General features: G+C 50.3%; 6 protein-coding genes across 7 annotated transcripts; 3 read left to right on the top strand and 3 right to left on the bottom strand.

Annotated features, from left to right (window-relative positions):
• Positions 1 to 1,769: 1,769 nt before the first annotated feature.
• Positions 1,770 to 3,424, bottom strand: TrAFT101_000620 (uncharacterized protein; the record flags this gene model as incomplete). Its single annotated transcript, XM_024903275.2, has 2 exons — positions 1,770 to 2,546; positions 2,654 to 3,424. The coding sequence occupies 2 exons, from the start codon at positions 3,422 to 3,424 to the stop codon at positions 1,770 to 1,772; spliced, it is 1,548 nt and encodes a 515-aa protein (XP_024764837.2).
• A 963-nt stretch (positions 3,425 to 4,387) lies between these two features.
• TrAFT101_000619 (uncharacterized protein) lies at positions 4,388 to 4,573 on the bottom strand (the record flags this gene model as incomplete). Its single annotated transcript, XM_066126097.1, has 1 exon — positions 4,388 to 4,573. The coding sequence occupies one exon, from the start codon at positions 4,571 to 4,573 to the stop codon at positions 4,388 to 4,390; it is 186 nt and encodes a 61-aa protein (XP_065982196.1).
• Positions 4,574 to 8,798: 4,225 nt separating this feature from the next.
• On the bottom strand, positions 8,799 to 11,718 carry TrAFT101_000618 (uncharacterized protein). The gene is made up of 2 exons (XM_024902285.2): positions 11,030 to 11,718; positions 8,799 to 10,890 (listed from the first exon to the last, which is right to left on the bottom strand). Exons 1-2 carry the CDS (start codon positions 11,073 to 11,075, stop codon positions 9,011 to 9,013), a joined length of 1,926 nt encoding a protein of 641 aa, XP_024764836.2. The 5' UTR covers positions 11,076 to 11,718; the 3' UTR covers positions 8,799 to 9,010.
• Positions 11,719 to 12,717: 999 nt separating this feature from the next.
• On the top strand, positions 12,718 to 15,127 carry TrAFT101_000617 (uncharacterized protein). Of its 2 annotated transcripts, XM_024903274.2 has the most exons (4): positions 12,718 to 13,104; positions 13,251 to 13,284; positions 13,343 to 13,633; positions 13,709 to 15,127. In XM_024903274.2, the coding sequence occupies exons 1-4, from the start codon at positions 12,928 to 12,930 to the stop codon at positions 14,767 to 14,769; spliced, it is 1,563 nt and encodes a 520-aa protein (XP_024764835.2). In that variant the 5' UTR covers positions 12,718 to 12,927; the 3' UTR covers positions 14,770 to 15,127. The 2 variants fall into 2 exon arrangements, with proteins under 2 accessions (XP_024764835.2, XP_065982195.1); XM_066126096.1 differs by lacking the exon at positions 12,718 to 13,104 and having other exon boundaries at positions 13,132 to 13,284.
• Positions 15,128 to 16,759: 1,632 nt separating this feature from the next.
• On the top strand, positions 16,760 to 18,694 carry TrAFT101_000616 (uncharacterized protein; the record flags this gene model as incomplete). Its single annotated transcript, XM_024899231.2, has 4 exons — positions 16,760 to 16,922; positions 17,012 to 18,034; positions 18,107 to 18,420; positions 18,491 to 18,694. 4 exons carry the CDS (start codon positions 16,760 to 16,762, stop codon positions 18,692 to 18,694), a joined length of 1,704 nt encoding a protein of 567 aa, XP_024764834.2.
• A 107-nt stretch (positions 18,695 to 18,801) lies between these two features.
• Positions 18,802 to 24,067, top strand: TrAFT101_000615 (uncharacterized protein; the record flags this gene model as incomplete). The annotated part of the gene is made up of 7 exons (XM_066126095.1): positions 18,802 to 18,895; positions 19,301 to 19,904; positions 20,250 to 20,530; positions 20,633 to 21,922; positions 21,984 to 22,472; positions 22,654 to 22,883; positions 23,004 to 24,067. The coding sequence occupies exons 3-7, from the start codon at positions 20,292 to 20,294 to the stop codon at positions 24,065 to 24,067; spliced, it is 3,312 nt and encodes a 1,103-aa protein (XP_065982194.1). The 5' UTR covers positions 18,802 to 18,895; positions 19,301 to 19,904; positions 20,250 to 20,291.
• Between the last annotated feature and the right edge of the window lie 187 nt (positions 24,068 to 24,254).

The following is a 24,254-nucleotide window of genomic DNA, read 5'->3' as shown; positions in this document are numbered from 1 at the left end:
GTATTGCCTCAAGAACTAATCTCTGCTTCAACCGCCTGCAGCCCGTCTGCACGTATGCTTCTCTACTGCCGTAAAAACCACGGCTAGTGTTTAAATATAAATCATTTTCAAGCAATACAGTGTTCAATTTATTATGGGGATGCTGATAGGCTTATTAACAAACCCTTGAAGAATCTCAATTCTGACCGAGGCTAGCGTTACCATTCGCAGACTCCTGCCATCATCTTTCCGCCACCACCATTCAAAACAATCGCTTTGCTTCCAAAATTACACCAACGCCACTATCAAGTTAGTGGCCACCCAAATGCTCGCTGCTATGATATACCGAGGCACAGCTGCTACTAGGTACTCGGCCGAAAAAGACTCCCTAGTCTAGCCAATATGCCCTAAATTCAACGGGCGGTACAAACACCTCACTATCATTGGGAATAGACAGCCGGGTGCTAACAAAGACGAAACAGGGACCGTCATGACGTTACGCCCGCTCCGGCTTAGACCTCGACGCCATGGCGAGCTGAGAGTCGATCCCCGAGAAAGCACTTTTGCTTCAAACCTCTCGGCCAATTGCCGCGATCGTTGACAGCCCTAAAAGTTTCCGCACCCCATTTCTAGTCTCCGAACTGCCACTACCGGTAAAGAAGAGATTGTTTAATACAAGTATGCCACTAGGAAGCTGTTTCAGAGGCAGAGGGAATCTAGCGATGTTACGCCACTTCGAGCAGAAAGATACAGTATGCCGCCGGTGGTAAAGCTAGCTGGTCCGGTTTCGCTCACCGCGACCGTCGGCGTAGAGTCGACCGATTGCTCTCTCTCCGTCAATCTCCTCTCCCCCGTGGGGACAGTCCGATTGTACGAGAGCCCTTCTTGGCCAATGCCAATCCCAATCTTGAGATACGACAGGCCTGTTTCAAGTCGGCGATAAAAATATCCATCCGCAGCAATGGTAAAACGACAGCCATCATTACTCATGGCTCCTCGTATACAACGGCCAGATAGACGATTATGAGTGCCACTTCTTTTCTCCCTCCCCCCTCGCTCTCCACGCACTAGCAGCGGGCGAACATGAATCGTGTCAGCCGGCAGCTTAACCCTGTTGCTTTTTTGGAAACGGGGAAGAACAGCACTACTGGTACTAGCCATTAAACGCAATGGGACGATGGCGGGCCGATTTAATAATGGATTGGTCCTTTTGCAAGAAATCCACTGGAGCTTCAGGAGAGAAAGGGAAAAAAAAAAAAAGTTTATGCATGCAGGTACCAAGAAAGCTAGTGGTAAATAATGCGTCTACTATTTGACATATTGCTCCGCTTGAGGCTCTGCGGACGGCAGATGGGAGCTGAAGATAACGCTCGTCTATCTGAGCAGCCCTGATCGCGGTAGCAATTCTCCACGAACGGTCCGATTCCAAAAATTGCTAGTAATCAGATGACCAATTAACGTATTGAGAACATCACCATATAAACTAAGTTGTTTACTGAGAGAAGAGGTATTATACTAATATATCTGCTATTAAGAGGATGCGCTTATCAAAAGCCCCTCTGCTATCTCCATAAATCGCTATAATGTAGACAGAAATGAATGTAGAGATGCCAAAAAGAAAAAGAAAAAAAAGCTAACCAGTTGTAATATTACATTTCTCATCAAGGCTGTGCGGGTGCCAGCGCTGCATGCAAATCCCATACATATCCTGCCATATCCCCCCCCCCCCCCCCCAATGGACATAAGAAATTCTAAAAGCAATGGAGGAAAAAAAAAATAAACTTTTTCTTCTAGATGGCTCTTCTCGTGCTAACGGCGTCCCTTTCCGTGCTGTTGACCGAGGGGCTGCCGCTTGCGACTGGATCGGGGAATCTGATATCTCGGTCCTTGCCTTCTTCGACTTCCACCACCACAGTTGTAACCAGGTCCATTTGGATTCCAGGCCCTCGTAGGGACTCTTGGCTAGAACCTCGGGGTATTCTCCTTTTTTCTTGGTTCATGATATTGGAAGAGTGTTCAGCCAGGCGTTGCCATGACCACCATCCACCAGTAGTCTTGGGCTCCATCTTCCTCCTTCTTCTGCCTTCACCACCCTGGACCCAGATCATGTTGCCATAACGGCGAGCCTTGGGCGTTTGCAAAAAGGCAATTGTCCCAACGCCTGTATCGGCGGCGTCTAGATCGTACTTGGAGGCAAAGATGATGGAATGGCGAGTTGTTCCGAATAAGACGCAATCGAAAAAGCCGTTGAGGGAGATGAGTGCTCCCGCAAAACAAAAGTATCCCAGCGGGATGTCGGCTCCAGCCATGGACGCCACACGCTCTGTGGCCAGTGGTAACGTACACATGACGTAGATTACCGGGTAGATTAGAAATGCTGGATTGTGATCTGACTGGTGCCCAAGATCTGTGCTGCCATCTGGGTTGGCGGCACGGCGACGGCGGGCCTGTTTACGAAGCGAGATCCATATGCCAATGTAAAGTCCACTGGTCACGCCAAGAGAAATGAAGATCCATAGATAGTGGGTGAGCAAACGGAGACGTTCGTATTCAGAGTTGATCCAGCACTGAGTGAATATACACACGTTAGCAAATCAAAGATGCACAAAACAATGCTGGTCGTAGAGGAATGTTTATCAAAACATAAGGATACAGTAGAATGTTGGCAACATACCCAGGCACCGGCTCGAACAAATAGTCCGCCATGCTCACGTCCGTTGTTTGTAATAGCGATGGGCAGTGTCGAAATGAAATAGACAAACAGCCACACAAGACCGATAGACAAGTACAGCAATCTCTGTGATGGCCGATATCCCTTGACGACGGAAAAGAATGTGTGTATCGCGATGAGGGTGATGAACAGGCTTGATGACAAGTCCCCGGTCGACACGAAGAAGCCTTGAGCCCAGCACGTTTTCGTGTCCACCAAGATGGCATTTCGATTGATCCACGTCGAGTTGAGGGCAAAGGCAATCGATTGATGTAGATCGGCAATGAGCAGATTATAAATGAGAATAAGAAACTGATTTGGCGCGCCTTTCAGTGGCCGGATAGGCGGGCCTGGATCCTGGGGAAGGTTCGCGTCGCCCTTTACGGAGGCGTCTTGAGATTCCCTTGAAGGTGAGTTAAAAACGCCGTCGATTCCGAGGGTGAAATCTGCGGCATGTTGAGAAGCCGATGCCTCGTGGCCTGCTCGGTGAACGTCCTGTTGAGGCTGGTTTTCTTGTTCACCCTCGCCTCGGTGTGTGTATCGGAATCGGTCTTCATTTTCTTCCCGCACGAATAACTGCCAAGCAACAATCTTGTATGTGAGATATATGAAAAGAGTTGCTGCGGAAACGAATGAGATGCAAGATAGCACTGTGATGGCAGTAAGACCGCTGCGGAGTGATGAGGTCAGAGGGCCGAGCGATTGCCCTTCGATAGGCAGCTCCCCTTCCGGCATGGTAAAGGAATAAATAAATGAATCAAAGTCTGACTCCTTGGATAGTAACTAAGAAAAAAGGAGTCTATGATCTTGCTGTGTTGGTGGAAATCGTCGTCGCATATCGATCACCACAAGGAGTTGATGAAATAAATCGATCAGAAAGCAGCCGGGTTGCGAAATGCAGGATGAATGAAATCAGAGTTTAAAATTGGAAAATAAAGAAAGGGAAGAGAAAGCAACAAATGGTCGATAAAAGAGAACGATGACAGTGAAGAGAAGCAAGAAGAAACAAGTTGCTTCAGATCTTCACAGGGAAGAAAGAGTAAGAGATCTCTCCCTCCCTCTCTCTCTCTTTTCTGCTGGTAAGTAGATACCGAAAAATGAGTTGCAAAGTAACAAGAGTCGGTGGGTACTGGGGATTTAATAAGCCGTAGTAAGGATGGAGAAGGAATATAATGGACAACCACCACATGGAGATCTCCATAAATCCTACATAGCGTCGTGGGCTTTGTTAGGGGGGGGGGGATTGTTATACGTACCTGTAATACCGTACGGGCAAGTGCGTATTAGTATCATCTGTTGGCGACTTTCCCACTCTGCATTCCCGTCGAATGCCCATGTTATTCCCATCATCCAATGTCGGGACAAGTCTCTCGGCGAGGTGGGGAAGGCATGCCCAGGCTAAGCCTTGCAAAGCATGGTTGTAGGTAAAGACTTGAATCATATAGCCTGCAAAGCTAATCTGGCGCCTTCGGCTTGAAACAGAAGCGTCCAGGGGCGCTGAGACCGTCTGGCATCCACATCGCCAGCAGTAGTTTAAGCCGTGGTGGCCTGGGTCCGAGCTTTTTGTCTTGCTCTCATCTCATATTAGTAGCAGGTATCTGGGTGCAACCACACGAAGCGTTTGCTTTCCTCGGATCAGGTCTTGATAGCCCCGAACTCGCACAATGAATGACAAGGCACGGCTAGATTGTAGCATTGTTAGGTTGGGCCGGCAAGAGGGAGCTCCTCTTTGTAAGAGTTCGCATCCACGACTCCATAGGCCAACAGACGGACGGATAGCCAAGCCAACCCAGCTTCCCGCCACACCTCATAGTTTCCCGTGGCGCCTGAATGGCTCCAAGCACGATCTTTGCCTCGCACCGCGGCAAGCAGCGTCAAGCACATGACCGCAGAATACTGGATATATACTACCACAAACTAGTAGTAGTAAGTAGTTTCTCGTGCTGCTATTTTACGCCTGAACAGGCAAGTATCGTAGCATTGCTCCTGGGTAGCATGGCGTACTACATATGTATGGCATGCATGCGATTCCGCTACAAGGTAGCCTATACGAGCGCTCGTCCCTGTTGTTGTTGGCAGGGCCAGTGCTAAAATTCTTCGCCATGGTCCCAGCGCGGCCAATCCAAGCCCATTCTGGAACTCTCTGCAGGCCCAAAGCAGAGTTAGACGGCGTCTCGGCGTTGATTTGACAAGGCCCCGCGGCGCTGTCATTGGCTTCGCAGAGGCAGGGATGCAACCAAACTATGCATGAGAGCGATTCTCAGCGCCCCCGCTAGGATTACTAGACTGGGCAAGCAGCGAAGAGACCAGGGGAGAGACTGCTGCGGGAGCCGCTCTCGCTCACGTGGAAAATGGGAGGAGGCGGTTCTCGCTCTGGCCCACGCCAGGGAGGAACAGCAGCGGAGTCGACGCCAGTGGCGCCCTTCGTTCTCGGTAGGCGGCTCGGCTTTTGGTGTTTGGGAGCCTGTAGCTGTAGCCCGCCATCTGCAGCTTGGCTCGCCGTGCGGAAGAGCCATTAGCCTTTGGTTATGCTGTTATACGCCGTATAGTAGTAGCGTGTAACTCAACGTGCAGTTTCATGCTAGCAGACCAAGTACTAGATTAGTAGTCGCCGATGGGAGTGCAGACTAACACTGACGTCTGGCTTGCTGTCCCTGAGTTGGTTAGGACATACATACTTGTAGATGCTGTATGCACCTGCAGTTGGCTACCACCTAGTTGCAGCCTGCAGGATCGAGCTCGGCCGCACCGTTGACCGTGGCCCTTATTTCGTTAGTATGCAGCGTCCCGGAACGGATGACGAGGTTTGAGCAGGGACCGACTATGTCCGCCGCCTCTCCTCCCCTGGCAATACCTATACAAGTAGCAGCAGTACTGTACTGCTTCTCTGCTGCAGCATGAAGAGGAGCAGTATAGGTAGCCACCTACGCTGCAGATACAGGCGTTTAACCGGCGAGTCTCTCCAGATAAGCGCAATGCGGCGCCCGTAGCAGATGCTATAGCAGTAGTTGGTGGTGGTTAGCACAGCTAGACAACCAGAAGCCTAACGCCTTCCGGGAATCCGCACAACTGACGGCGAGACGAGAAGAAATTCGAGCAGGGGGGCCCGGATAAGCAACCGTGCATGCATTTGGAGTGCAGCTAACCGTGGCTGCGTTCGGAGCCTGTAATTGTGCGAGGGGATTCAGAAATTAGGTTGGCGGGACGTTGACTGAGTCTGGGTCACGAGATTATGCGTGTTGCCTCAGGTAGCAACCTTGTAATATTGAGCCTGCTAACCCAGACAAGACGACATTGCAGTAACAAACCGTGGAAGTGCCCAGGGTGATGGGTGATAGGTACCAGCTGGAACAACAATATCAATGGCGATGCAGGCGAGATTCCATATGAAGGCATCAGACTCCGGCCAATCAGACGGCAACGGCTCGCGATCTCGCTCCTATGGCTTGCTCTGTGGGCTGCCAATCTACGTGTGGCTTGACAGCACCGTCTCCGATCAGTCCAGAGGCGCTTAATGGAGGTTACAGTGGCAATTCTATCTGGTCAGGTCCCATCAATTTCATCCCATGATTCCCAGATACTACTACCTATGTACGACAGGACGGGCGCAGATCCAAGCTTCGTGCGTCGTATCGTCGCCTCCTCCATTTTAGCCTGACGGACACATTCAACGAACCTAGCACGGCGCTTTCTGCTGGTGATACGAAGCAGCAGTGCCTGAATACTACGCAATTTACGCCCGTACTCAACGGCTCAGGATGCTTCCACCCTATCATCAACCGAGGAAGACAAGATCTTCCCAGTCTGTGCGCAACGGTCGTTTCGTTAAGAGGGATTGGCCAAGATACGGCCTTGTACTGTACTACGGGAGGCATTGTGGCTTGGCGGCTGCAAAGGAAGCCTGAGCCAACATTTCTCTTTTTCTTTTTTTCTTTTTTTTCTCTCTCTTTTCACATAAGCAAGGCTACAAAGGCATCTTAGTGTACGATGCGATGCCCTACGCGTATAGCCAAAGGGCCGATATAAGAAGACCTGGATGTGCGGCTGGATGCGGAGCACTAAACTATCGATGAAGGACGGAGGGGACATGAAGCTCACCATGCATGGCATGGCAAACCTGGTCTACCTTATCGTCAACGTAGATATTATCGACCTGCTGGGTACGGGTTAGCAGCCTTGTAGCCTCGGCTCCAGCTTGTGTCGAGTTGGTTAGCAGTGCGACGCCGCATCCGATGGACAGTTGCATCGGCCGTCACAGCCATCGCCGCGAGAGCAAAGAAACAAATACGAAGGACAAATGCATGCTGCAAGTCCCCCCTTATTTCTTTTTCTGCCACTTGCATTGATCGGCCGCAATGCAACGGCACAGGGGGGTCTTATTTTGTCCCCGCAGTCCAGATCTAGGCTCGACTGGGTCAAGCTGACTGCTTTCGATGCAGCTGGTTGTGGAGTTTCGGATGGGTCGAAGGAAGACAGGGCTTACAACTGAGAGGAGCCGAAGACCCTGTCAGTGTCAGCGGCATCAATGGCGTGGAGAGAGAGAGTGTGTCAATACGGCTATGCCTACTCCGTACTCAGCTTGATGACGATGATAATTGATGGACGACCTGATGCTGGGGATGAGCGGCGGCCCTAACGAAGCAACACCGAAGCTCTGACAGAGAAGTCAGACAGGGGTAATGCAGTCGTGGACGGACAGGGCGATTAGATCGAGAGAGGACGAAATAGCCAACCAAGGGCCAACAGCGTTCAGGCACCGGGCCGTTGGATGACTCTGGTTTTGGTCCCATGAGCAAAGCACACACGGTTGCGGGTGATTGTAACGACCGTCCTCGCAAGGCCTTAATACAGTGTTACATCTGGTAACATGAACACCCTACCAACAACACTGTCAATAACAGCTCAAACAGTTTTGGTCCGCCTGTGGAATCATGCACCAACGTGAGCATTGACCCTTGATGCAGTCAGTCGCACAAATCACCAACTGCACGATGTTTGGCTCTGTTGGGGTCCGTTTCTACGGTTGCATGGACAAAGCTTCCAACTGAAGATTACGACACAGCACAGGCTTTCCCACGTCCAAACTACACGACTCTCGGTGACGTATATGCCTGTATCTGTCTATACCCAGGACGCCTATTAGTACCACCAGTGTTTTATTTGCTTTTTTTTTTCCCTCCCCGCTCAGGACACCCCACTCGACCGGGTCCGAATACATGTCCTCGGATTTGGGCCTGCATATTTATAGATCCCAGCCCCCTACCCTAGCGTTGGAGGATCTTAACCAGCAGATTGAATTGCATTCGCCTATCCCTGGGGCAGCCGTTGAACAGCAGCCTGGAATTTAAAAATAAAAGAAGGAAAAAGGGGCCACAAGGCTCGCTGTGGCGCTCGGTTGCGTAGTGACGGCGTCGAGAAGCTTGTATATTTGGCGCGTAAGACTTGTGAGGCGTTACCGTGAACCTTGTAATACTCGGATGGCTAATCCGATGCGGGATGATCTTGGCCGTTGGTATAGTATTTACAAGGTCTAACTACTAAATCGAATAGTAAACCATTCGCTAGATCCATCTAGACTCATTCGCAACAACTAGAGCTTGGCGGTTAGTCGAACGGATGCCCGATCTAATTGCCATTTTCCTCCAGTTCGAGGCAGGAAGAGCAGTCACGCGAACTCGATAGCGAAATTAGACGATAGATCGAGCCAACACCTAACCTATTCTATATGGTCGTAGCAACAACTCGTTTTAGACGCGTCTGTGCAGAAATGATACTACCAGCGCCACGGCGACGGGAAGCAGAAGACTGTTTAATTTCGGATGCAAGGATATTGAGACGATAAGGTCTTCCGGCGCAGTTAGTCTCAACGTTGGATCGATGTTTGTATACCTTCTTTGGGACAAGGACGCGAACAAGGAAAGCTCTCCATCTGGCTAGAGCGATGATTGCATTGCCATGATAGGAATGAACACAGTTGGTTGCCGTTGAGAGGTACCATGCCATTGGGATAAGGGGGACGGAAGAAATAGGAAAGAAAAAAAGAAAAGAGTGAGGACGTTTGTTGGCAACATCTTGAGCCCGTCAAGTGTTTTCAATAGTCCATTTGTTCCATTCTCGTAGTGAACTGTGTTCAAGTCGGAACCCAAATAATATCGCTTTTCTAATACTACAGAGTATGTTCAAGTTATGGCACATCTTGGCCCTTCATTATAATTACATAGCATGAAATTGCGTCCCTCTCTGCCTTTAAGTCTATCCCAATCCAAAAGCTTTCAACATTTCTTTCACTTTCGTAAATCCCACTTCTTCTTTTTTATTTCTTTAATTACCGCTTTGTAACCTCTTTATCCTCTCTTCCGCCGCACGCGCCCTCCTCTCTCTCTCCAGCCTCATCTTCATCTCGGGCGTCAATCCCCTAGCTTCCTCTTCCCTGCGCTCTTGCGGTGTCTTTGCAATTATAGATGCCATGCCGGCAGTCTTGTTCTTTGCCTTTGTATCTGAGACCTTTGGACCTTCAACGCGAAGTCTCTCCTCCTCGGCCTTCCGCCGATCTGACTCCTTCTTGTCCGCCTCCTGCTTTTCTCGCTCATCGCGACGATCGGCCTCGCTCTTCGTCATGGCTGGCGGCACTTTGGCACTGTCCCAATCCCACTTTGCTTCGCTCAGCTCGGCTCGTGCTACTCTAAAGGCATCGCGTGTAGGTCGGTCTCCAGCAAGCTCAAAGGCCGTTTTCCCATCTGCATTCTTATGTAGCGGATTTGCTCCAGCTCGTGTAAGAAGACCCAAAACTAACGGCGCAGAGTTCTGCGAAGCCGCATAGTGTAGGACACGTGGAGTGTGGTAGTTTTGCTCAGGAGGGTAGAATTCAAAGTCTGGGCTAAGATCATTCTTTGTGAGATATGATAAGAGTGCCGGTAACTTGGACCGCCGTACAAAGGCTTGTAGCTGTGACGTATGGAGAAGTGCTGTTTCTTCCTCCTCTGACAGGGCTGGTTTCACCGGCTTAGGGGAGGCCTTGTTTTGTGTCGCCTTGTCTAAGTCTTTCGGTTCGGCCTTTGTTGGGACGATCTCGCGTACTTTTAGTCGAGTCAACTCAATAAAGGATCGCATAAGCTCATTCTGAGTTGCTCTCCTGGTGCTAAAGGGGAATCCCCGCATTCTGGCATCGTTTGCCTGGAGAACCTGTCCTTCATACGGGCCAAACAATGTTCTTCTGTTTGTCGTTCCTGTTGCTCTAATGAATAGCAGCTCTGAAGTGTCCAAAAGGCCCTTCCAATCGCGGAGCAGAGCCCGAATATCCTCGACCAAGGCAGTCTCGTTATATCGACGCAATGAGGAGCCGACAGAGTGCGCCTTTCCCTTGGCATTGTCATTGGCCGACTGAGAGCCACCCTGTTTCCGTCGTGTTGTGTATCTGTGAAAGGTCTTGTGGGCGAGGACCGTGGCCTCCCTGTTCATCGTCGTGCTGCCTGCCTTTCCGGATCGCGGGGCCAGAGAGACGACCATGGCAGCAAAGTGTCCGCCTCCAATCATGCAAAGGAAGAAATGTGGTCCCTTGTATGCGACGGGCGGCAGAGTTCCGTCTTTGGCGGGCTTTGGCATCGCTATGGGCTCGAGCTGCTTCTTCCTGATGACGTCCACCAAATCCGGCTGTCTCTGCTCTTCGTCGGAGAATATGGCTCGATATATGCCAAAGTATGTATTCTCTGGAAGCAAAGGCGAGCTGAACCATATCAGCGGCGGCTTTCCTTTGCCCGGCCGGCCTGCAACTTCGTCGTCATCGCCGCCATCGTTGTTATTTCGCTTCTCTGTTAATCTTGCCTGCTTCTTGAGCAGCGCCGTCAGCGTAGACTCTTGGCGTCCTTCGTCCTCGTCCTCCTCCGTATCTTCCGAGTCGGAGCCTGAGAGCGACTCATCCAGGGTCTCTATCAGCTTTTCGAATTCGGCTTCCGTCACGAGGCTCTGCCCTCGCAGCTTCTGCTTGAGGTTGTAGTGGTGCAAATCGGACTTGATGTGGCTGCGCTGGTCGAGCACAGTAACAAAGGACAGCTTGCACAGAGAACACGTTTGTGAACCGGCGATACCATCGGGCGAGGCTTCCGAGGTCTGTCTGGGAGGCGTCGTGGCTTCGGCAGCGGCGATGGCATCTGCGTCTGGCTTGAGCGTCAAGCCTCCGAGGCTCTCGGGCGGCAGATCGTAGACTAAGCACGAGTCGCAGCTTTTAGCAGACAGTTCACAGAAAAGACGGCGTCGGTGAAGCAGAAACGGGCGTTGTGCGACGCGTTGCGAGCTGATGAATAGCTAAAGAAAAGCAGCGATGCAAAGCAGACTGAAGCTTACCATAGAGCGGCCGTCGCAAGAGCTCGTCTGTTGAGTTTTGCGCCATTGTGCAGTGCCCTGGCCCTGGGATTTTGCTGAGGCTATAAGTCGAAATACTATTTCCGAGTATCAAAGCCGGAGAAAATCAGACTGTAAAGAACGTGTTGATGTGCGATTAAGTATCGTCACGGACTCTGCGGATTGCAACTCCCGTAAAGAGTTGGAGGAATTGCCCCTCCATGACAAACATGGCTGAGTCAACCGGCGACAGAAAACCCCACTATTGAAAATGCGCCTTGCTCTTCTCCATATTATAAGGGAATTATGATTCAGCACCCCGGTTTTACTATCCAGCAACTTGGCCGTCACCTAGCAAAGCAATCAACCAAGTAGAAAAATATTTAATCGAAATATAGTGGACCTGAAAAAAGTACAAGTATAAATGTAGAAGTAGTAGAAGTAGTGGAAGTAGTAGAAGTAGTAGAAGTAGTAGAAGTAGTAGAAGTAGTAGAAGTAGTAGAAGTAGTAGAAGTAGAAGTTTTTAACTTTAGCTACCTAGTAAAAAGTCGGAGCCGATAGTAATAAAATTTTTAATTGAAACAGGCACCTCTTGGGCAGAATCATCGTATTGCCAGTTGAATTTCATTGTTATAGCCTTTTTAACCTATGGGCGTGTGCTCGGAGGAAGAGGAGGAAACTTTTCGAGTATGAGGTTTGTTCATGGTTAACTATGATCCGGCAATATTTTGTCAGTCTCTCGCAATACAGCGGATGTGAGAAGGAAGGTTCAATACTACGTGGGAGAAGATTGAAGGTGCGTAGGTACCTAGGTAGGTACCTACTTAGTACAGCTGGGGTGCTGGATCATAAAACTGGGGTATTGAGTAACAATTCCCTGCTATGTACGGAGTACTTTAAAGACGGCAGCCTAGTGCGTTGTGCCTGGATCCAGGGTAGTTGCAGTCTCCAATACAATTCTAGAAGCGCATCTCTTGAGTTGTTAGTCACAAAAATGCGCCTATGCGATTTCTTGTTTCTCTGTTCACCGCTTGTCGTATCTTTATTAGCTCTTCTTCTTTTTTTTTTTTTTTTTTTTTTTTTTCCTCTTTGAGCTTTGCTGAGCTAAGAATCGAGAGAAAGCATTAGTGTCCCAAACAAGTTGAGTCTCATCACTTGTGCGAATTGCACAAACAAGGAAATACCCGCCGGATTTAGTACACATATAGATAATAGATTGAAAGTAGGAACATCTAACAACTATAGTAGTTGCTGCAAGTCCCGGAGCACGTTGTCAAGCTATCAAGACTCTTCCAATTCGATAGACTAACATTATACTATGCAGATAGACCATGCCCATTAATGCTTACATGACTACCAGTATCCACAGCCTTTAGTACTATATAGGTATGCCGGCGCCATATACTACATACGACGATGGATCCTCTAGAGCTCTAACTCGGTAATGGCAGGTCCACGTGCGTAACAAATACATGTACTTCGGCCGCCTTTCACCGAATCCTTTTATTCATTCTAACAAACGTGAGGAGAGGCCCGTTTAGTCTATAGATCGGCATCCGACAGCCGGATTCTGCTCCACCTCGGTGGCACATGCACAAACAGATGCGCGGTATTGGCTCTTTACCCGCAACCGCGTTAGAAGAGGGGAGCGAAAACAAAAGTTCATGCTTCGTTTCGGTCAGAAGAAGCTAGGATAGATCCAAGAAGGGCAATGAAAACCCTGCTAGCAACGCTGCCATTACCACATCGTGTTGCTTCACCGTTGGACCAAAATGGGAGGTGAGCGGTCGAGGCATTGCTGCATGTGCCTTATATATCTATCTGTCTCGGAACCGTCCGCGGCACAGAAAATGCCACCTTGTGTGCCGCCTTTGGGATCATCGCGTCAATAAGCTTGCTGCATGCCCAATATGACTGCCGAGCTTGGCCAAGCTGAAAAGTCGCCCGTTGCGGTGCTAACGCAGGGAGGTAGCAACAGCCTCAAGGGTGCAGATGGAGATGGAGATGCTGCTGCTGTTGTTGCTGTCGCCGATGAGAGAATCAAGAAGCGCCAGTCGCTGTCTGCTATCTTTACCATTGTAGGTTATCACCATTCAACCAAGACTCATCCATCAGCTCCATACTCCGTATATGAAAGAACATTGCGTTGTATAATTCACAAAGAAAAAAAAAAAAAAAAAAGGCCGTTTAGTAGCAGTAATGCTAACAGTGTCATGGCCAATAGATCGCAGCCGGTGCTGCTCTAATCTCAGATGGATGTGGGTAAACAATTAGCTCCATGATTCTGCTCTCGCTAATAGAGACAACCATTCGCAGATCAAAACAACTTAATGACAATGAGTAATGTTCTTTTTAAGAAAGAATATCCTGCTCAGTATACATCTGTCGTTAGTACTCGCGTATCCAACAGTTTGCTCGTAGGGGCCATTTTGGGCCAACTCTGTATCGGCCTCACATGCGACTATCTTGGGCGAAAGACGGCAATCGTACTCACCACGCTATTGATTGTTCTCGGAGGCATCTTGGCCACTGCTGCTCACGGAGTCACTCCTTTGGGGATGTTCTGGATGCTGACAGTTGCACGAGGCATTGTGGGATTTGGTGTTGGTAAGATATCCACTTACACGCCGTGCAGAATGGGCGTAGACCATCGTGACTAACACGGAACTTACAAACAACAAGGCGGCGAGTATCCGGCTGCAAGCACATCATCCTCCGAAGCTGCAAACGAAAGAGTCCTGGAAAAGCGCGGCACAGTCTTTATACTTGTAACGAACCTACCTCTCAGCCTCGGCGGTCCCCTGGCTGTGTCCATCTTCCTGATTGTGCTTTCGGCCGCTGGCGAGGATCATCTGTCGACAGTATGGCGAGTATGCTTCGGCATTGGCATCCTGCTTCCGTTGTCCGTCTTCTACTTCCGAGTCAAGATGGTCACGTCCAAGCTGTACCGCAAGAGTGCCATCCGGCGCCGTGTGCCCTACGGCCTTGCCCTCCGCTACTACTGGAAGACGCTGATTGGCACTTGCGGTGCCTGGTTCCTCTACGACTTTGTCACTTTTCCCAACGGAGTCTTCTCCGGCACCATCATCTCGTCCGTGGTGGACACGCATGGAGACACGCTACGAAGCACGGCTGAGTGGCAGCTCTTGCTGGGGGCCATTGCTCTGCCCGGCGTCTTTCTCGGCGCGGTGCTTTGCGATAAAGTAGGGAGAAAAAACATCATGATGCTTGGCTTCTCCGGCTACCTCATCTTTGGCCTCATCATCGGCTGTGCCTACGACAAGATTACCAAGATCATTCCCCTCTTTGTGGTCTTTTACGGCCTAATGCAGAGCTCTGGAAACTTCGGGCCCGGAGATATGCTGGGCCTTTTGAGTTCGGAAAGTTATGCTACGAGTGTAAGAGGAACATTTTACGGCCTCAGCGCAGCTCTGGGAAAGACTGGTGCCGCCGTGGGAACGCAGGCCTTTACTCCTATCCAGAACAACTTGGGCAAGCGGTGGACCTTCATCATCGCCGCCATCTGTGGCGTTGTCGGCGTCTTGGTCACCTACTTCTTTGTGCCCAATGTCACTGGCGAAGACTTGGCCGTGCAAGACGAAAAGTTCAAGGCCTATCTGATCGAGCATGGGTGGGAGGGCGAGATGGGCGTGAATGACGATAAAGATGTAGCCGCTGTGGAGGAAGACGAGGAAGTGGCCGCCTCCTCACTCAACGTCGGCGAAAAAGGCGTCAGGGTATAGTAGACTGGACCAGTGGGAAACTGAGAGAGAGGTGTGGGAGGTCCCAGACTACCAGGTTTTTGCTGGCTGTCAGTAGAGTGAATACATGTACTTACAGAATACTGCATGGGCTTGTCTCAGCCGCTGTCTGAGGGCCACAACTCGTGCCGTAATTTTCAAGGCTGAGTCGGCAATTTGCTCGTTGTTTGCCCACATCCTCTTGTAGTATGGATAGAGTAACGGCACTAGACCGAGTATGAGATGGTCAGTTATGCGGTGCAACATAAAATAGTTAGCTCATAACAGAGAAATCTGTCTAGGCTGCGAGCGTATTGCAAGCGTACGCTGTACCGTGCTGATGCGGAGCTGTAGCTACCCGTTGTTTTCTCGTATATACATGTAGATACTGTACCTAGGTGCGGATTGGAACTTGAACGTACTTGTCGACCGATATGAACGCACGGTGGTCGTGATTCTGCAAACGAAGGCTCTTGTTAGACCTTCTGAGCCCGGCTTCAGCGTCGTATCAGAGGCCGCTTCGCTCGTGCCGCTTGTACGTAACAAAAGTGCTTGGCATAAAAAGAAGCAGGGTGGAGCTGGCAACCACCACCGCTGCTGTACTCCATAACAAGTACGTTGCAGCTTCAGCTGGTCGGATGAGTGGCTGCATAGGTACCTGATAGCAACACAGGTAGTCTAGTAAGGGCATGTATGTATGTAGTATCACCAGCAGCTGTCTAGATTGCATGATCTCATAGAGTGCCTACAGCCCCTCTCGCTCTCACAGCTGCAGGGGCTTTATCATTTGTGACACCTTTGCCCAGGGCCGGGTTGAGCCGTCGTTGATATGTAAGATCTTTATCTATAAACACAGGCAAAGATGAGCGCTTACACCTCTGCATTATTGGCCCAAAATCAAAATCGAGATAGCCAGCATGTCAGCATCTCCGTCCCAGAACTTAGTCCGACGCTTGATTTGCGCCGATGCGATCGATCAAGACCCGCATCCAACGTCCCCGCATCGAGGGCCGTGCCGCTTTTGGTGGTGCATGTATTGATTGCGCGATAGTGCCTAGGTATGCATTAGTCCTATGTGTCTATATTGCGGACCGAGCACTGCCTGTATGTACTGGCAGACAATATTAGGTACGAGCGCTGGATAGTATTAGTAGCTGCTTCATAGGAGAGTTTTCTAATGATGATACAGACGGCTTAGATGTTGCTGACAGCTCCTGCTGTCTCTGGCGGCGAGCTCATAGCTGCCAGGCAAGGATCAGCAAAGAGCAAGCTTATTAGGGCAATGAGGGACAACGACTGAAGATACGGCAATTGACGGCGGTGGAGTCGCCATCCGAGTCTCGTAGTGCTGTGCCGTGGTGTTCGGTGTGGAGCGGCACGCATGCGAGAGGACAAGACAGGTCACGATGCATGCTGAGAAGCACAGTCAGCGCCCACACATTTCTCCTTGAGTCCTTGTTTTCCCTCCTCGCCCTTGCCTCTCGCCCTAGCTATTCCCAAAGAGGTGAATTATTGCGGCCACACGCATGTAGCGAAAGAGCTGAGATGGTATCCATTTGCCTACCCAAAGAGTCCTTAGAAGCCATACCCATATGTGGGTGGCGGCAAAAATCCAGGCCGAGGCATAGCAAGAAGGCCGAGGGAGGGCGTTGGGGACTGGGGCGTGACAAGGGAGAGTAAAGAAAAGATGCAGGATGAATTCTCTCTTGTTCGCCCTGCCGTATGAGCAAGGGGTACGACGTTGATAGGTGGGAAAGAGAGACACCAGGACGGCAGATGTCTTGGTGTTCATGCCGGGGCTCGTATTTAATGCTTCGTGTGTGCCCTCGTTGCTCCTCTAGAGAGTTGAGCTATTATCATCATTAAAAATTAAAAGTCCGCAGACGAGTTGTTGTTGTATGTGTCTTCCCTTGGGAATATACAAGGCAGCCAGCTGTGTCTAGTTCTTTCCTGATTCCTCAGGACATCAGCTCCCTTGATCCAGCAGGCCAAGATGTCGGAAAAAGCCACATACAGCCAGTTCGCCTGTATTGGCACAGGATTCTCTGGCATAGCACTGGGGTGCACCATTAAGCGGTGGTATGGGATCACCGACATTCGCCTCTTCGAAAAGAAGAGCGATTTGGGAGGCACATGGCTTGCCAATCAGTATCCAGGTATGTTTATGCCACTGACCTATCTCAGCGGTGGAGTATGAATTGTTTTCCATGTATAATGACATTAATTCTTTTTTCCGTCTAATTAGGATGTGCCTGCGATGTTCCCAGCTTGCTCTACAGCTTCTCTTTTGCTCCTAATCCCAAGTGGAGTAAAATCCTGCCGTCCCACCAAGAGGTCTGGCAGTATCTCGACGATGTAGCGACGCAATATGGCCTCCGCGAGAAGATGAGCTTCAACTCTTGCGTAGAGAGGTGCGAATGGATCGAGCAGTCAGGACGATGGCGCATCACGGGCAGAAACACCATCTCCGACACTTCTTTTGTGCACGAGTGTCAGTTCCTCTTTAGCGGCTCGGGCCTCTTGGTATATCCTCGCAAGCCAGATCTCCCAAACATTGAAAACTTCGACGGCCCTGTATTCCACGCTGCCGAGTGGCGGCACGATGTTGACCTGACAAACAAGAAAGTCGCCCTCATCGGCAATGGCTGCTCAGCTTCACAAATTGTACCCAACATCAAGGATCAGGCAAAGCATGTGACGCAGTTTGTGCGCACCAAACACTGGATTATTCCTCCCGTCCAGGTACCCAACGTGAAGCTATTCCAGTGGATGTTTATGCATATACCAGGGTTTCTCAAACTCACTCGCTTCCTCTTCTTTGTGATTTTGGAAAACGAGATGAGGGGTTTCTACATGACCAAGGCGGCGGCTGCGGTTCGTCGTTCCAATACAGCCGAAGCCGTGCGATATATAAAGAAAAAGGCTCCCGAAAAGTACTACGATAAGCTGATTCCCGATTTCGAGATGGGTTGCAAGCGACGCATTTACGATCCAAACTATCTGACCAGCCTGCACTCGGAGAATGTCACCCTTCGGGACGACGCAATCGAGGAAGTGACACCAACGGGGATTCGCTCCAAGGATGGCTATACCGATATTGACGTTATCGTGTTCGCCAGTGGCTATGAAACAAACAGCTTTTGCACAAATATTGACATTGTCGGCCGGCAAGGCGTGACGGCAGAGGAGCACTGGAAATCTCTAGGCGGGCCAGGGGCGTACAACACTACGTCTCTCAGCGGCTTCCCAAATCTCTTTCTGATACTCGGTGAGGCTTGGATTTCTTTCATCTATTTCTGTTGCGTATATATTGTCTTCATCTAACCGAGATGCCTCACAGGACCAAACAGCGCCACAGGCCACACGTCGACAATCATGGCTGTTGAAAACTCCATCAACTACGCTCTCCGGCTGATCAAGCCCATCCTTCAAGGCAAAGCTATGGCTGTAGATGTCAGTCTCGACGCAGAGAAACAGTACATTGACCAGATCCAGACCGACCTCCAACAAACCGTCTGGCTTTCCGGCGGGTGCAACAACTGGTATAACAGGGCTCAGGATGGATCCAGGCATAATGGGATGTCATATCCCTACTCACAGCCCTACTTCTGGTACCGATGTCTATTCCCGATATACAAGGATTTTCAATACGATGTGAGCCTAGGCTTTCTCTCTTTTCTTTTTGTCCTCCACAAAGAGATAATCTTCTAACAAGTCGTGCCAGCCTCCGAAGAATAAGAGTCCACCTCGCGGAAACATTTGGAGGGAAGCGGTCCGATATTCAATCTTGGCCGCCGCGTCCCTGTCGGGCTTGAGCTTGATCATGTCTAGCACAAAGTCTGGCTGGGATTTTCCAAGGTCTGTGGAATTCCTGAAAGCCCAGGTAGGCGTGCTGCAAAATAGCCTCGTGGAATACGTCAAACAATAGGAAAAAAGGGGACGAAGCATAATTGGTAGTACTACAGGGGAGGGGAGGTACTTGGCGATTACTCGAGATTGATTCTAGCGTTGCAAATCATGACAACATTCACACAGATCCCTACATTGTTCGTACAACTACCTGCTCCGTACTCACTGTGGCATTGCCACACAGCTCATAGTATTATTGACTTGTAATACCACCATCAAGGTAGGTATCACAACCATCATCTCCGACAAGGCTCGCGGCGGCGGCTATCTGTACGTGCCCGCCTAATCCTTCGCACCTCACATAATATTGGCCCGAGAATTACGTACTCCATTGCTTTGTGCGGCTGCCAATAGGTAGTAGACGCGCCGGCAATGGTAGTATTACTGTTTGCTTGAATATCCGCCCGGCAGCCTACATGCACATACACATACACTTTGCTGTGAAACATTGCTTGTCCAGGCACCGGCGAATATCCAGTCGGCCGACAATCAGGGGAGAATTCGAGTGGCATCGTGAATGCGGTGACTCGGCAACCATTGGGCACCGCTTGGGTGCTTATCAGTTGTTTGCCATTTTCATTCCTTTTTTTCCCGGGTGAAACCTGGACTGACTAAACATGATCAGAAGAGAACTGAAAAGATACCACGTCAATCCCTACTAGTCGACTGCCTTGCCTACACTAGGCATGCATGTCTTAGTGGCTTCGGGCAGCCTTGGCCGGCTGAGTTGATGTTTGCTGCTGTTTGCTTTGCGGCTCGCCTGGCATTCAGCTTCAGCTTCAGCTCAGAGGATCACGGCAGCGCGGGTTTGGCCTACCGATGACGACGTCGCCCAGAGAGCAGACAGATCTCCTGGCCGGTAATAATCGGTTTTCAAGCCTCTTTTTTTTTTTGCCCCCTCGGGCTTGATTTACATCAATCAGCCATGTGCGTGACAAGAGCCAGGGGGACGGAGCCGCGAGGGGCCATGTCCAATCACCACGACGCCCAGCTCCAGTTTGCGTAACAATGGCTGTGAGTGATGGCGCTCACGAGGACGGCTACATGATGCTGTGGCCGTCCTGAGCCACCAAAAACTCCTGAGCTTCTGAGACACTGCCTTCTCCCCCCCACGATTAGCTGGCTGGCCTGTCGATGCTCCACTGTCTCTGTGTTGAGGCCTGCTGGATCTTGCAGAGAGAGCCGGGCCCTGGCTGGGCGATCGAGCAGGAGATGGGATGTTCTTTCTCGTCAGTGTTTTTCGCCTCGTTCTCCCCTTCTCTTTGTTTCCACCCCGTGAGCTTTTCAGGTATAAGTAGCAAACGTCTATTTGCGTTGCTTGTCACTCTTAACTTCAACTTCAACTCATCTCGACTTTGCACTTCCATTTTCCCTCTTCCAGACACGCTGCGCATCACTTTACCGTTTACCTCCTTCATACTGTCAAACAGCTACCTTTCGGCCCACCCTCTTTTCTTTCTACCCCAGATCTCTGCGTGTGCAGGTCCAATCCAATCCAAGGCTTTGTGCGTCACGATAAACGCAGAGTCACTAGCACTAACACGAACACTAACTAACCAGACACTGCAAGATAGTTTCCTCATAGTAGCGCTGGTAATTGATACACTTGTTGAGGCATGGTATCACATAGGAAGAGGTCAAAGACCGGCGGCCGCCAGAACCCCAATGCTGCTCGCAAAACTCCGCAAAAGCCCGAGCTGCAGCGGCTGCCCAAGCCTCCTCGTCTCACCTGTGTAAGTTGTCGCAGTATCGGAGTGCGGTGCAACGGCGATAGGCCATGCTCCCACTGTGAGGGATGGCTGAAGTCGGATTGTGTCTATGAAGACCCGATGACTAGTTATCCAACCATATACAAGTAAGTTTCGATCTCTGGCATCTCTGACACCATCAATGAGAGCATGCACAGGTGAGACTAAAAATAAAACAAAAGAAGCTGACAAAGTTTGTCATGATTCAGAGTGAAGGGGAAAAACGTACCTCAACAGTCCAATCAGCACAAGGTACATGGCAACGACGACACCAACAAAGCCATCGATCGGGCCTCTGGCCCGAACACACATAAATCTGGAGAGCCTGACGAACAAGGATTCAGAAAACAGCTGGACAAGTTGAACGAAGCACACTTTCTCCGTTCAAAGGCATCATGCCCTGGGGAGTTATGTTCGAGCCCTTTGAGCCAGAATGCTCCACCACCGACAGGTGTAGATGCTTGGGCATCGACAAACGCTACATGTACTCTTCAACCAGCCAGCACGGGTGTTTTGGAATCAATGGATCCTCTTCCGATGACAGACGATTCTTCGGAGCCGACAGTTACTTCGGCCATGATGCCACAACCGCCATCTGCTTTTCCCCCGAGTAATAATGATCCTTCTACTGTGGGCCTTGATTCTCCTCCTGCGTCTTTACCTCTTGCTTCTCTCCCTCCTCCTCTCCCTCCTCCTCCTCCTCTTATAAACAATGCCTGCCAGCCAAAGTTGCTTGGAGAAGTAAAGCAAACATGTTCTCGCCCGTCGTCTGTCGAAAGAGGGGAGGAAGAGATTCCCAATGTGCCAAAATATGCGTGTCATTTGATTGACAAGAACACTGGATCCCTCAAACAAGATCAAAAGGTTGCAGTTGTCGGCATGTTGAGACAACTTCGCTCGGCCCTCAAGGATGTCAAGGCAGCAGACAAAAAACCGCACAAGCCCATCATGCCCCCGTACGAGCTGAGTCTCTATCTTCTACGAGTCTACCACAGAGAAGTCTGCTACTTGTTTCCGTTTATCTGCTTCTCGACCTTTATGCGCGCTTATCGCAGCTTGAATAGTGATGATGGCGCCGCCACCGGGCATTTCACGTCCGCCTTGTTTGGCCTCGGAGGCTCAGGGGAGGAGTCGAGCACTCACCCACTCATGTTTCGCTGCGCCCTCTTTACGATGCTGTCCCATGCGGCCAGGTTCTCCCAGATGAAGGAAAAGGATAGAACGTTCCTTTCGCGCGCGTTTTGGGAATGCGCCTGTGCACATCTCACCCCGGCTCTTGTCAAGGAAAACAGCCTGGCTGCCGTGCAAACTTTTCTCATCATCGCCGTGTCCTTTAACAGCACTCGTTTCTCAGGGGATGAACGCAGGATTCCCATTGAAATCGCACATCGCCTTGCACAACACATGAGGCTGGATGATGTCAACGATGGGGTTATGAGGTCTCCTGAAGAAAAGGAGACACGCATGAAGGCATGGTACGGATGTGTTATGATGACTTCGTAAGAAAAGACCTTCTCCTCCTTCCTCTTGCTTCTTGAACTAACAATCGAACATTTCCAGGTTCGTTCAAACTGCCGTCAACTTTCGTTTACCGCTGTCTTCTAGGACTGGTACCAAGGCTCTTGAATCTGCAGATCAAACACCCCCTGACATTATACCCTTTAGCTTCTTCACCGGCTGTGTTGCTCGCTGTGAGGAGCTGGAGAAGATCCTCAAGAATATGCCCAAGGCCCGCAGCCACATCTTTCCCAAAGAATTCAGCAGTCGCTATTCCCATGGTCTTGCTGAGTTGCTCGAGATGTTTGCCAAGTTCCTGTCCGTGCTGCCGGTGGCACTCGATTGGACTACCATGGGAATACCCTCGTTAGAGGTTGACGCCATTGAGTCTGTCGACACGCAAAAGGTAAACTTGGAAGCGGCAGACTTGCAAATACCAGGTTTGGAAATCTTAGACTCCAACACTGCAGACTCTCAAACCATAGACTCACAGGCAGAAAACTCACAGGCCGCGGCTTGTAATACTAGGTCAGATTACCCCTATAGAACAAAGTATACTCCTCTTTTTTCCCCTCTTCTTCTTCTCCTTCTTCTTCTCCTTCTTCTTCTCCTTCTTCTTCTCCTTCTTCTTCTCCTTCTTCTTCTCCTTCTTCTTCTCCTTCTTCTTCTCCTTCCGCAAAAATGAACAGTCGCACAAAGGCAGTAATAACTAATCCTTGTGTGGTTAAAATAGCTTCATGTTCATTCGTTCCATGCTCTTTAGCCCAATCTTCATGGAGGCGGGCATACAAGAATGCCTTGCATCCGGTGAAGACATCTCTACGCTGAACACTGTAGCGGAGCAAAAGGCTAGATTTTGTGCTATACAGTGCCTTAAAAATGCGATCCATTTACTCAATTATATGCACAAAAGAAGTATGCCCAGGGCACGCAGTCGGGAGCCGTGGTGGTGGGATCCATACCGTGAGTTATTACTGGTCCTTGTCCACTCTTCTTCCATCCTCCTCCTGTTCCTCCTTTTCTGAAAAAATTTTTTTTTTTTCTCTTTTGACGTGTTGGCTAAAAAAAGAATACATCTGATAGACGTGGGCACTGTGGGCCTCATCATCATCATGGCCCAAACGTCCGAATCTCTGTGGACTTCCTTTGACGTGACTCTTCTCAAGCAGGCTTGGAAGTACTGCCAGGAACTGCTTATTTTTGACAGAACCAACAGCAGCTTCAAGCGAGACGTTGTTGAGTTCTTGTGGAAGGTCAATGGCGGCATTAGCAAGGGCCGCGTCTTGGCCAACGAGTACTTTATGATCCCAGAGCCTCCATCCGCGACAGAGAGAGGAGACAAGGCTGGTTTCAGGACCTGGACTTTTGACGTGGATCCTTCGCGCCTGGAAGCCGATGGCATCATCAGAATTCCATACTCCGTGGCCCAGAACTCCCAAACTCTGCCGGATGAGGATTACATGGACATAGAGATCAGTCCACGCACGAGGGTTGAGGATGTGCTCGTCATGCCCCAAGCATCAGCGGATTGGAGCAATCAGGCTGGTACGGCCCTTCGTGCGGAGACGGCGGCGATGAGCGTCTCCAATGCTTTCAATGGCCGGCCGTCTTTGACTGCCAGCGTGGATACGGACTTTTCGTTTACCCCGGGCGCGGATTTGGACTTTGCCTTCACTCCAGGCATGATGGACATGGATTTCGCCTTGGATCCAAACGCGGATAGCAGCTTTGCTCAGCCGAACTCGTCTTCCGGCACGCCCTTTAGCCCATCAAGATGGGATACAGGTAGGAGCTGCCATAGAACGGCGTCGGCATCGGCCCCCAGCTCCTTGATGCCCTTCTCCCAGGCCCAGTGGACTGCTTGCTATGATCCGACGACGGCACCAGCCTCAAGCATGCCGTTCAGCCGGCCGTCATGGACTGCTGGCATGGCATATAGCCAACCAAGACAGGCTCCTGGCATGCCCTCTGGCGCTCCTCCTTTGAAAGTTATGCATTTCAACCCGACCATGTCTTCCGATCAAAGACAGCCGACGTTTAGTAGGGACACTCCCAACACTCCCAGCCAACCACCTGTGGGCTACACCTCCTCTGCCAGTGCTGCTTTTCATGGCGGAAACATATTCCTGAATGGACTCACGAGATGAGAATAGATGGAGCCTAAGGGTGAGGATGCTGGCGTTGGTGTTGGTGCTGACATGTTTGGTAGGATTGGACATGGAATAATATCACGTACATGGTTGTATATATGAACATGAGTTTGGATATGTGAATAAGGTAGGTATGGTGACAAAAAGTTGAGTATCAGAATTATGGTTGTTTTTGTCGGATTTG

Source organism: Trichoderma asperellum, chromosome 1, assembly GCF_020647865.1.
Source record: "Trichoderma asperellum chromosome 1, complete sequence".
Lineage (NCBI taxonomy): Eukaryota > Fungi > Ascomycota > Sordariomycetes > Hypocreales > Hypocreaceae > Trichoderma > Trichoderma asperellum.
This window is presented reverse-complemented; position numbering and strand designations above follow the sequence as displayed.

What these genes read in the sequence shown, in the direction of transcription:
- TrAFT101_000618 (XM_024902285.2), bottom strand. Translation starts at nt 11,075, where the DNA reads ATGGCGCAAAACTCAACAGACGAGCTCTTGCGACGGCCGCTCTATG. An exon ending in CTTGCGACGGCCGCTCTATG is followed by an intron (nt 10,891 to 11,029) that starts GTAAGCTTCAGT and finishes ACTCGTGCTTAG; the next exon opens with TCTACGATCTGCCGCCCGAG.
- TrAFT101_000617 (XM_024903274.2), top strand. Translation starts at nt 12,928, where the DNA reads ATGCCCAATATGACTGCCGAGCTTGGCCAAGCTGAAAAGTCGCCCGTT. An exon ending in TGCTCTAATCTCAGATGGAT is followed by an intron (nt 13,285 to 13,342) that starts GTGGGTAAACAA and finishes AACCATTCGCAG; the next exon opens with ATCAAAACAACTTAATGACA. An exon ending in CATTGTGGGATTTGGTGTTG is followed by an intron (nt 13,634 to 13,708) that starts GTAAGATATCCA and finishes ACAAACAACAAG; the next exon opens with GCGGCGAGTATCCGGCTGCA.